This window comes from Dermochelys coriacea, chromosome 2 (assembly GCF_009764565.3).
Source record: "Dermochelys coriacea isolate rDerCor1 chromosome 2, rDerCor1.pri.v4, whole genome shotgun sequence".
NCBI lineage: Eukaryota > Metazoa > Chordata > Testudines > Dermochelyidae > Dermochelys > Dermochelys coriacea.
In genome coordinates this window covers 193,591,325-193,603,896 of record NC_050069.1, presented here as the reverse complement: position 1 = coordinate 193,603,896, position 12,572 = coordinate 193,591,325, and the positions used below count along the sequence as shown (strand labels likewise).

At 40.8% G+C, this 12,572-nt stretch overlaps 1 protein-coding gene across 2 annotated transcripts in view; it reads right to left on the bottom strand.

Annotated features, from left to right (window-relative positions):
- Nucleotides 1–12,572, bottom strand: part of ENTPD3 (ectonucleoside triphosphate diphosphohydrolase 3) — a 41,394-nt gene that overhangs the window by 9,513 nt on the left and 19,309 nt on the right. For both annotated transcript variants that reach the window (XM_043508967.1, XM_038392853.2), the window contains 5 exons: nt 10,732–10,882; nt 9,005–9,164; nt 3,238–3,468; nt 1,914–2,189; nt 1,701–1,811 (listed from right to left, as the gene is read on the bottom strand). In XM_043508967.1, coding sequence (XP_043364902.1) covers nt 1,701–1,811; nt 1,914–2,189; nt 3,238–3,468; nt 9,005–9,164; nt 10,732–10,882 — 929 coding nt within the window. The remainder of the gene's footprint in view (nt 1–1,700; nt 1,812–1,913; nt 2,190–3,237; nt 3,469–9,004; nt 9,165–10,731; nt 10,883–12,572) is intronic.

The following is a 12,572-nucleotide window of genomic DNA, read 5'->3' as shown; positions in this document are numbered from 1 at the left end:
AGTTACACAGTAAAAAAACAAACAGACAGAACCTCAGGCTTTCATACTTTCATATTAGATACAATCACTTTTCTAATAAAAGTTATTTTGCCTGTGAACAGTTTCCCAGCATGTCCCCTAGCCATAAAGATGATCCAGCATTTCACAGACAGCACCCACACCAAGTGATTGTCCCTCAGTTTCTGGACACCTTTCATTTCACTCCCCTTCCATTTTAGAAGACTTTCAGGTTTTTTCCTTCAGTCGCTATATTCAAAAAGTGGGGGAAATGCCCAATTGTCTAAATGCCTTTTCATTAACTCTAATGGTCCACCATAGTTTTTTTCCTGAGCTGGACCAATGGATGGGTTCTTAAAACTGGTCTCCTCTGGTTAGGGAGGTAGCCCGTTCCTGCCTGATTGCTTCCCTGCCCTGTTCTGAGGTGAGGCTGGAGTTGCACTACAGTTATAATGACAGTTACAATTGTCCACACACAGCTCTCAGAATGACCATCGAGTTCAGAACACTACAAGTTTTCATAAAAGACCTTACACAATATATTTGTGTAGTACAACAACACTGGCAACAATCAGTTGATTTAACTGCTTATTTTTTGTGGTTTAAATCTTCTGTTGTCCCCTGGGGTGTCTGGACCATGATTGTCACAACCAAATTAAAAAGCAAATACTGAAACACATTCCTTGTAGTATAGAACTAATATTGTAATTTTGTGCCAGAGAGGCTTCAATTAGGCTACATTTACACTTAGAGCTGGGGGTGTGATTCACTAAAAATAGTGTTGCTGCAACACTGGTAGCATGGGCAGTGGCAAGGGCAGTATGGACTAGCCCGGAGTACATGGACTGGCTGCCCCAAGCACATATCCATGGGATCCAAGTGGGTTTGTACACAGGGCAGCTAGCCCATGCTGCTGCTCACCACTGCCCACGCTACTATGGCTACACTACAACTTTTAGTCTGCTTGCTCGATGAGAGCTAGTGTGAGTATGTCTACTCAAGCTGGGAATCACATAACCAGCTGCACGGGTAGACTTAGCATTAAAAACTTTCACCTTGAAATTGTAAATTGGTCATGTGTGATCACTGATTCTGTAACCATTGAGCTGACATTCAATATAGAAGTTCAGCAAAAGAGGGTCTTCCTGAAAATGTCTTTATTTGTAGACTGATAACTGTAAAGATCTGGATTGTTCAGTAAAAGAGTTTTTCCTGGAGAACTGGGATTGATTCTTATTTACAGTAAGGCTCTTTTATACCACTTACCCACTTTAAGGCCCCTCTATGATGCCAGAACAGTACAAAGGATCCAGAGTATAGATGAGAGTCAAGCCCTTTGTTTCTTTCTGGCAAAAATATGCTCCATTTGCTGTGGTGTGACATGACAGGTGCACAAGACTCACAGAATGAAATAGAAATAGTATGTATTTTGCCTAGTTCCTTGTTTCACTACAAGTGGGAAACTCAAACCAGAATCATGGAAAAGTTTCATGAACCTGGGCCATGGTTTAAGTACCCTAGGATTATGTTATAGTTTGGAAGGAACTTGAAACTCATGGGAAAGGAAGGCAAGAATTCCTATGAACTTTTTAAAAAATTATTCACATGAATTCTTGTGAACAGAGGTGGTCCAGTTTCCCATAGTTCTATGTGATGTGCTCCTTGATCTTTCCCCTTTCCAAATGCAGAAAATTCATACTGACCTGATTCCAGTTCTGTGAGCAGAAAAACCACATACTTGAATTAAAGTCAGCTAGGGGAAAGCATCCAGTTAAATTCAAAGCATTGGCTGTATAGAAGAATCCTGAAAAGGCCTATAGATAAAACCAGATGAAAGGCACTTTACTCTCAAGATCCTATATAAATCAGAGGTAGGGAAGAAATGCTGCAAAAAGGAACACTGCTTGCAGACTTACCACAAACTTCCCTTTAAGCTTTGGCTGATGGACTCCATTGAATGAACAGTCTTCCCCCTTGTCATTGCAAGCAGTAAAGTTAAATAATAAGGACACCTTCTCCTGGCACAGAGCTGGGTCTCCGGTTCCCCGGAAATTTATGAGTTGGCCTGGGGTGTAATTTGTTGGCCTTAGAGATTCCGTGCAAAGGCTTCCATACAAATGTTTCATTGTTAAAACCGTTTCATAATTCTGAGGATAGCATGGATTATCAACCTTGGCCTTGTCTCTTGAATTCTGAGGGAAACAGTAAATTTGTGTGTCTTAACTGGAAAGCTTTTAATTTCACATGAATAGTATTTTAACCATGTATGTTTTTATTCTCCCCATTCTCCTCTCTGCCATAACAAGAATATTGAATAAAGCATGGTCTAATGATCATTATCATACAAATCAAATCCTATCTCACAGAATGCACTTGTGAAATAAAGCAAAAGATTCACGTCTAGTTTAATTGCTTAGCAGAATATTTCTTGGTAGAGGGAACAAAGTAGGCTTACAGGTTAAGTTTTAACAATGGATTCATTCTTGTTATACAAAACAGCTAAACAGCCTGACTCCTAGGGCAGTGGTTCTCAACCAGGGGTACACATACCCCTGGGGATACGCAGAGGTCTCCCAGGAGATACATCAACTCATCTAGATATTTGCCTAGTTTTACAATAGGCTACATAAAATGCACTAGTGAAGTCAGTACAAATTGAAATTTCATAGAGACAATGACTTATTTATACTGCTCTATATACTATACACTGAAATGTAAGTACAATATGTATATTCTAATTGATTTATTTTATAATTATATGGTAAAAATGAAAAAGTAAGCAATTTTTCAGTAATAGTGTGCTGTGACACTTTTGTATTTTTATTTCTGATTTTGTAAGCAAGTAGTTCTTAAGTGAGGTGAAACTTGGGGGTACATAAGACAAATCAGACTCCTGAAAGGGGTACAGGAATCTGGAAAGGTTGAGAGCCACTGTCCTAGGGGGTCAAGGCATTAACTGAAAAATAATTAAACACAATTACAAAACTATCCTCAAAGAGAGACATTAAAAGAAAAGAAAAGAAAAGAAAAGAAAAGAAAAGAAAAGAAAAGAAAAGAAAAATAAGCGATACTCAGTTTGGCTAAATGTATAAAATGAACCCAATATGTTCTGCACAGCAATTAACATAATGGGACCCTAACTGAGGCGCCCTAAGCTGTACTGCAATAAGAACTTATAGCAGGAGAGAACATGTTCAGAGTTACTGAATACAAACCAAACAACACAGTTCCTGAATGTACCTGCACTAGTAAGGCTAAGAGCCTTTTCTCTGCTTCATCTCTTCCATAACACTGGAAGCTGTGAGTATACACACTATACTCATAGCCATACAGCTGCACTTGTAATGTGCTATTGGAGTTCTGCATACACTCTTCTGGGACAAATGATAGTTGAGTGGAGGCTCCTCCTAGATCAAGCGCACCTGTAGTCTCTGCTCCATGAGGATGGACCCATCTCCTCCAAAGGGTTTTCTAAAAATCAAACAGGTAAGTTTGAAATGTCATCTGCTTCTCTATGTTCTTTCTTCAAGCTCTTTCACTCATTAAATTACTTTTAAATCTACAGTATAGCTGTAGTAGTATAAAACATCACTCACAAAAAGCTCACTTGTGTGTAAAGCATTGTTTCATCAAGTTTTGTAGTTTAGGGTGATATTTTTTTCACAAAGGGAAATGAAGGGAAGGTCGAGCATAACTAAAACTCAGAGAGGTATTGCTTAGTGTTCAGAGCACAGGTCAGGCAGCCTCTAATCCTGGTTCTGAAACTGTATGTGAACTTGGACAAATCACTTAATCTTTCTGTATCTGTAAAATGGAGATAATATTCACTTATTTTCCCGACAGAAGTAGTCTGAAGGTAACACTTTACAAACAGTAAGTAAAGTATTAATAAAGGAGAAATGAAATATTAAACGGTCTGAGATGGCTACAGTGCAAAAGAATAAAGTGAATGAAGAACAGAGTTGGTAGAGCTGGCAGCAGGAAATTTTTAATGAAAACACTTTTAATGAAAAATGTCATTTTAATCAAAATTGAAACATATTTGGGAAAAAAAATTTCACAAAATTTAGTTTAGAAAAAAAAAAAAGTGTTTCAGTAGTGTCAAAATATGTCCCATTTCAACTTTTCAGAATGGATGGTTTTGCTTTTTTATTTTGAAAAAACTTTTCAAAATGAAAATCATTGTTTTTTACATGAAAAACATTTAAAAAGTTTAAAAGGGTAGAAATTGGGACCAAATGTTTAAATTTTATCAAAGGTTTCTGACCAACCCAAAACGGTTTTTTTAATTTCATTGCAATTTTTTTTAATTTGAATTTTGTTTGTTCAATTTCTGAATGGAAATTTTTTTGAAACTGGAATTCCCTATGAAACAGAAAATTGGGTTTCTGCCCAGTAGCTAGAGAACCAGCTCCTCAACTGAATGTTCTGGTGAAGTCAATGGAGCTATGGCAATTTACACCAGCTGAGGATCTGCCTGAGAGCTTCTATGAAGGTTTTTATATTTTAAAAATAATTCCATCACTGTAGGCCTATAAGCAAGACCCATTTACCTGGTGGTTTTCAGTTTTTGAGAAGTTATTTGGATTTTTCTAGCCACCTCTTTAGCTGCTTTCACACAAACACAGGAAAACGGCTGTTGGATCTGCAGGTCATCAAAAGGAAAAGTATGCACCCTCTACAATTTCTTTTAATATTGCCATTATTTATTGAAGGAGTTTTCATTCTGCGTGAGTATGTGTTGTGATGGGAAGAAAGAAATGAGAACAGACTGCATGCTCCAGCAAACATCTACAGGAAACCTCCTAGAGTAAAATCCTGCCTCCATTGAAGTCAATGGCAAGATTCTCATTGACTTCAATGGGCTAGGATTTCACGCCTAGACTTTTTCCAGTGTCACAAGATTGGTGAAAAGTTTAATTTTTTTCAAAAAGAAAAGGAGTACTTGTGGCACCTTAGAGACTAACAAATTTATTAGAGCATAAGCTTTTGTGAGCTACAGCTCACTTCATCGGATGCATTTGGTGGAAAAAACAGAGGAGAGATTTATATACACACACACAGAGAACATGAAACAATGGGTTTATCATACACACTATAAGGAGAGTGATCACTTAAGATAAGCCATCACCAGCAGCAGTGGGGGGAAAGGAGGAAAACCTTTCATGGTGACAGGCAAGGTAGGCTAATTCCAGCAGTTAACAAGAATATCAGAGGAACAGTGGGGGGTGGGGTGGGAGGGAGAAATATCATGGGGAAATAGTTTTACTTTGTGTAATGACTCATCCATTCCCAGTCTCTATTCAAGCCTAAGTTAATTGTATCCAGTTTGCAAATTAATTCCAATTCAGCAGTCTCTCGTTGGAGTCTGTTTTTGAAGCTTTTTTGTTGAAGTATAGCCACTCTTAGGTCTGTGATCAAGTGACCAGAGAGATTGAAGTGTTCTACAACTGGTTTTTGAATGTTATAATTCTTGACGTCTGATTTGTGTCCATTCATTCTTTTACATAGAGACTGTCCAGTTTGGCCAATGTACATGGCAGAGGGGCATTGCTGGCACATGATGGCATATATCACATTGGTAGATGCGCAGGTGAACGAGCCTCTGATAGTGTGGCTGATGTGATTAGGCCCTATGATGGTATCCCCTGAATAGATATGTGGACAGAGTTGGCAACGGGCTTTGTTGCAAGGATAGGTTCCTGGGTTAGTGGTTCTGTTGTGTGGTGTGTGGTTGCTGGTGAGTATTTGCTTCAGATTGGGGGGCTGTCTGTAAGCAAGGACTGGTCTGTCTCCCAAGATCTGTGAGAGTGATGGCTCGTCCTTCAGGATAGGTTGTAGATCCTTGATGATGCGTTGGAGAAGTTTTAGTTGGGGGCTGAAGGTGATGGCTAGTGGCGTTCTGTTGTTTTCTTTGTTGGGCCTGTCCTGTAGTAGGTGACTTCTGGGTACTCTTCTGGCTCTGTCAATCTGTTTCTTCACTTCAGCAGGTGGGTATTGTAGTTGTAGGAATGCATGATAGAGATCTTGTAGGTGTTTGTCTCTGTCTGAGGGGTTGGAGCAAATGCGGTTATATCGTAGCGCTTGGCTGTAGACAATGGATCGAGTGGTATGATCTGGATGAAAGCTAGAGGCATGTAGGTAGGAATAGCGGTCAGTAGGTTTCTGATATAGGGTGGTGTTTATGTGACCATCGCTTATTAGCACCGTAGTGTCCAGGAAATGGATCTCTTGTGTGGACTGGTCCAGGCTGAGGTTGATGGTGGGATGGAAATTGTTGAAATCATGGTGGAATTCCTCAAGAGCTTCTTTTCCATGGGTCCAGATGATGAAGATGTCATCAATGTAGCGCAAGTAGAGGAGGGGCATTAGGGGACGAGAGCTGAGGAAGCGTTGTTCTAAGTCAGCCATAAAAATGTTGGCATACTGTGGGGCCATGCGGTATAACCACATTTGCTCCAACCCCTCAGACAGAGACAAACACCTACAAGATCTCTATCATGCATTCCTACAACTACAATACCCACCTGCTGAAGTGAAGAAACAGATTGACAGAGCCAGAAGAGTACCCAGAAGTCACCTACTACAGGACAGGCCCAACAAAGAAAACAACAGAACGCCACTAGCCATCACCTTCAGCCCCCAACTAAAACCTCTCCAACGCATCATCAAGGATCTACAACCTATCCTGAAGGACGACCCATCACTCTCACAGATCTTGGGAGACAGACCAGTCCTTGCTTACAGACAGCCCCCCAATCTGAAGCATATACTCACCAGCACCCACACACCACACAACAGAACCACTAACCCAGGAACCTATCCTTGCAACAAAGCCCGTTGCCAACTCTGTCCACATATCTATTCAGGGGATACCATCATAGGGCCTAATCACATCAGCCACACTATCAGAGGCTCGTTCACCTGCGCATCTACCAATGTGATATATGCCATCATGTGCCAGCAATGCCCCCTCTGCCATGTACATTGGCCAAACTGGACAGTCTCTACGTAAAAGAATGAATGGACACAAATCAGACGTCAAGAATTATAACATTCAAAAGCCAGTTGGAGAACACTTCAATCTCTCTGGTCACTCGATCACAGACCTAAGAGTGGCCATACTTCAACAAAAAAGCTTCAAAAACAGACTCCAACGAGAGACTGCTGAATTGGAATTAATTTGCAAACTGGATACAATTAACTTAGGCTTGAATAGAGACTGGGAATGGATGAGTCATTACACAAAGTAAAACTATTTCCCCATGGTATTTCTCCCTCCCACCCCACCCCCCACTGTTCCTCAGATATTCTTGTTAACTGCTGGAATTAGCCTACCTTGCCTGTCACCATGAAAGGTTTTCCTCCTTTCCCCCCCCTGCTGCTGGTGATGGCTTATCTTAAGTGATCACTCTCCTTACAGTGTGTATGATAAACCCATTGTTTCATGTTCTCTGTGTGTGTGTATATAAATCTCTCCTGTTTTTTCCACCAAATGCATCCGATGAAGTGAGCTGTAGCTCACAAAAGCTTATGCTCTAATAAATTTGTTAGTCTCTAAGGTGCCACAAGTACTCCTTTTATTTTTGCGAATACAGACTAACACGGCTGCTACTCTGAAACCTGTAATTTTTTTCAGTTTCATACGGCATGCCAAAATCTTCACAAAGCTCAACTCATCTGAACTCCATGTACTAAACTGGCTTCCCAGCATCTGTGGTCCCTTGTGGCCTTAAAAAAAAAAAAACACTATGAATTTGCCAAGCAGAATTCACAATTTTGTTCATTAAAGGCCTGCATAGTAAGAAACTGCCTTCAATGAAGTCAATGTTGCATGGATGTAAGTGAGGGAAAAATTTGTCCCAGGGTGTGCAATTTTGATATCAGGATATTTTGTGTTTTCACAGTGTTCATATACTATCAATTATGTGACTGATTTCTGCAAATGTATTTGGAGCAAAATATTATTTTGGATTAAGATCATCAAAATCCACTTTGCAAATTGTCATGATCCAATAGTAACTGTTCAATAGGGAAAGTTAATAACATGCAGAAAATTGATTGAATTTTTTATTCTAGCAGACTAACTAGGATAATTCTCAAATATTTTGGGGAGTAAACACCTGTAATTAACACAACTGAGCACTGAAGATCACTGCTGTATGTTTAATTCCACACATACAATTGAGCTAGAGGTAGGTTTTGTCTATATATAATTTTGTACCAGTATAACTATGTCAGTTAAGGGTGGGATTTTTTACCAAGATACTTAAGTGGTACAACCCCTAGTATGAATGCAGCTATACTAGTATAAAGTTGCCACATATCAGTCTAGATTATCCCTACACAGAAATAGCTATACCGCTATAATCATCTATACAGTGGTATAACTGCATTCCCACTAAGGGGGTTGTACTACTTTAGCTGTTGATATAGATAGAATGGTACAAATAAAAGCATTGGAATGGAAGATAAAGTCCAAGATGCAGTTGACAAAATCCAGGAAGCATGACTTTGCTAGTTCGGACATACACAGAGGATGAATGAGAGGGTGGCAGGAAAGAGACCCTGGGGAAAACTGAAGAAGTGACAGATGGATTGGATTAAAGAAGATGATAAGCAGGTGGACTTGAGGGCTGCCTGGGACAGACAAAGCTGGAGAATGCTTGCACAACAACCCAGACCCAGATGATGGGATATGGGGAAGAAGTACAATTTTTGTGTTTAGACTAAGCATTAGATTTTCCATTTAGACAGGAATCTTATTTCTGTATCTTGTTAAGAGTTCTATCTTGGCCATCAACATGCCTTTTAAATGTTTCCATTGTTCCTAGTTAGGATAAAAACTCTATTCATTTTATTCTCTCTTTATAGCAAAAGCTTGTCTGTGATCTACTTTTGGTGGAAACGTGGTGCCAAAGGCTACTCTGTTTTAACATGCATCCCCTCCAAAACTTGTGATTCATAAGCAACAGTATAAAATAAAATGTGCATTTTTTCCACACACCTCCAAGAACTTGCCCATTAAATAGTTGGCTGTAATCCATCCATACACCCCTTCCTCTTGCCCAGTTATGATTTGAGCACCCCTAAATTCAAAGGGCTGGGATCTGAAGTAGTTTTGAATGGTCCCAAGGACTTCGTTGGCTGCCGTTTCGTTTTGCAACCTAAGCAATTCACAAAACACAAAATGCTGAGCATCTGGAAAGACAAGCTTACCTTTATTCTTTTATCAACCTAGTGACTAAAGGAATGCCCATAATTTCTTACTGACAGTCTGAGTCCATTTTGGTCTGGAGGGACAGCCTTTAATAAGGAACATCTAAGTTAGATGTACAGCCAGCTTTAGCAAGCACAGCTGGCCTAAAACAACTCTGAAGGTGGTTGAACATTAGCTGTGGGCATGTCTACACTGGAGCTGGAAGGTCTAATTGCCATCTTAAGCAGACATACCTGCAGTAGCTCTGATCAAGCTAGCATGCTAAAAATAGAAGTGTAGCTGTAGTGGGTTAGCTGCTCCAAATACAATCCCATCTGAGACCCAAGGTACCTACTGGGATGGCTAACTTTTCCCACCACTGCAGCTACACTTCTATTTTTAGTTCAAATTATAGATGGTGCAGGTATGTCTACTTGAGCTGGAAATTACATTTTCCAGTTCCAGTGTAGACATATCCTGTCTCCAACAGTTGCCATGTTTACACTGCAAGCACCTGGGTATTTTATTCCTCATGTAAGATTGTATTTAGTGAACTGAGTGCTTACGTGAAAGGTGCTGGATTAACTATTACGGAGTCTTTATCTTTCTCTTTAGCGACAGAGCCAGGTGCAGCACATCAAACCTCGTGCAGAAATTTGCATTGCTAATGTGCCTCAACCCTGTTCTGCAGGGATCATCTCCAGCAGTGACAGGGTTGAGTCTCCAGGCCCATTCAAGCTATAACTGAAACTGAGAACAAAAAAGCCAGCTACTGCCTGTCTCAAAAGCCCCATGCATAGATATGGGTGCAACCACTTAGCATCACACTCAGGTCTGATCTATACTGGGGGAGGGGGGAGGAAATCGATCTAAGATATGCAACTTCAGCTACGAGAATAGCGTAGCTGAAGTCAATGCATCTTAGATTGACTTAGAATCACTTACTTCGCATCCTCGCAGGTTGGAATCAATGGCCACCACTCCCCCGTCGACTCTGCTTCTGCCTCTTGCCCTGGTGGAGTTCCGGAGTCGACGGGAGAGCGATTGGGGATTGATTTATCACGTCTACACTAGACGCGATAAAAATCGATCCCCGATAGATCGATCACTACCCGCCGATCCGGCGGGTAGTGTAGACATGGCCTAAGTGTAACTCCTTGTCTCCAGCTGAGTTACCCCAACTATGAATTTGGGCTTGCTACCATCAAATATGTCCACACAGTTCTCATTTACACAGTGGGATTTGACCCCATGTGCTGAGGACAGAAATTTGGACCTTACATTGCTGTAGTGCAAAGCAAGCAAATACTTCCTTTCAATACAGTAAAACAATATTTTAAAAGAAAAGCAGATCTGTTTGAAAATTAGACCAAAAGTTCCAAACCTTTAATTTTACTGGCTGGGTTGGATTTCCTTTTGAGACAGATCAGAATTCCTGACAAATAGAGAGTTGTCTAACACATTTTTCCATATCAGTTTCACATGCTGCTGTTCTATTTACATATATTAAATGTACTGGGGGTTTTTGACCATACCTCAGTAGTCGCATTCCAGCTGTAGCTCCCAGATATGTCGGGGTATTTTTATGCAAGCGAGATGGAATTTTCTCCTTTACTTTATTCATGCAGTCATCAATGGGTTTGACAATTTCTTGAGGGTTATTCCCATAGCTGGATATGCCTGGGCCTAAAAAAGAGCAAGTGGCTGATTTCATTTGTCTTGGGGCCTAGCAACAGAAATCAGAAGAAACAGCTTTTTTTCCCTTTTAATATTCCATTTTGAAAAGATGTTTTATCTTTAAACAAGGACTTAATTTAAAAATCTTAATAATTAAAAAAATATTAATGAACATGCCTTCAAGTCTTTTATACAGGGCAGCACTCTTGACATATGACTCATCCCCCAACACCGTCATCCTTTCAACTGTACATAAGCATAAATTGACAACAGTGTCACATTAATGGGAAAAATATATTACATGTGGCAGGCACAGCAGAAAAATCCACATACTGGGTGGAAAATACCTCCTGGATCTCCAAAATTATAAGAGAACTCCATCCCCATGTGTCCTAAATCATGTGGACTACACCAAAAACTGGCATATGTCAGACCAGATCTGGAAGTAGCATCCTACTGGAAGCAAAATAATGAATTGTGAACTGCAATTTGACCTTTGACTGGACTTAGTGGCAGCATGGTCCAGTGGAGAGGGACCTGGTATGGGAATCAAGCAACCCGGGGTCTATTCCTATGTCTACCAATGACCTGCTAAATTACTTTAGACAAGTAATTTCCCTTTCTTTGCCTCATTCTACCTATCTGTAAAATGGAGAATAATTCTACTTTATTCAGTGCTTTGAACATCACAACTGAAGTGCACTTGGGGAATGATTATTATTATCAGGAGAACTGATTCCCCCAAGAAAACTTGCAAGAGAGCAACATATAGATTTTGGTTCTCAATTACTTAAGAGGCTCGTGATCAAATCCAGACTCCAAGGTAGACATGCTAGCTCAGGAACCATCTGGAATAAGGATGTAACCCTACAGCTCTGGTCCTTAGGGGCAATGGAACTATCAGTTACAAATATGAGATTAGTGAAAGCAAGTGACTTAGCCTTCTAAGTGACTGGCCCCCAGCCATGCAACTCCATCCCACCAGAGTAAAGAAAGATCACAGACCAGACTGCTTCTAGGATGAAATGCAAGCCTCTTCATCATAGTTTTCCAATAGCAGCAATAATTAATCAGAATAATAAAAAGTAAAACAAAATGCCCATAAAGCAAAGAAAATAACAAACCTCAACAACATGTTTGGGGGCAGGGGAGGTGGACAGGGGAATGAGAAGAGAGATCTATTAATTATTATTATTACAGTATACACCCGATTCTCCAAACCTTGTTATCTGAACCTCTGCATTATCCGAATCCCTTCCTTGTCATTGCTGGGGGACAAGAGAGAAGAGACCCCCAGCTGCGGGGCAGGCCACCTTGCTGCTGAATAGATTCTGTGGCAGCACAGAGAGACCTCTGCCACCCCACTGTTGTGAGTGAGTAGGGTGTGACTGTGGAACTCCAGAGGGCCGGTGACAATTGATTCCTGCAGGCGCAAGGTGCAAGGGAGGCTGCAGTTCTGGTGGGGAAGAGCAGAGTCCTGGCCGGGGTCTCCGCTCTGCCCTGCTAGGAAGACAGCCTCCCGCCACAACTTTGCACCTGCAACATTTGAAAGGGCAGGTGTGTCAGTGCAGGGAACCCTCTGCAGCCCTGCTGTGCTGGGAGCGAGTGAACGGGGCCATGACAGTGAAGCTGCAGAGGGCTCACTGTGCTGCCACTCCTGCCCTCCCAATGATCCAAATGAAATCTTTGCCCCTCCATG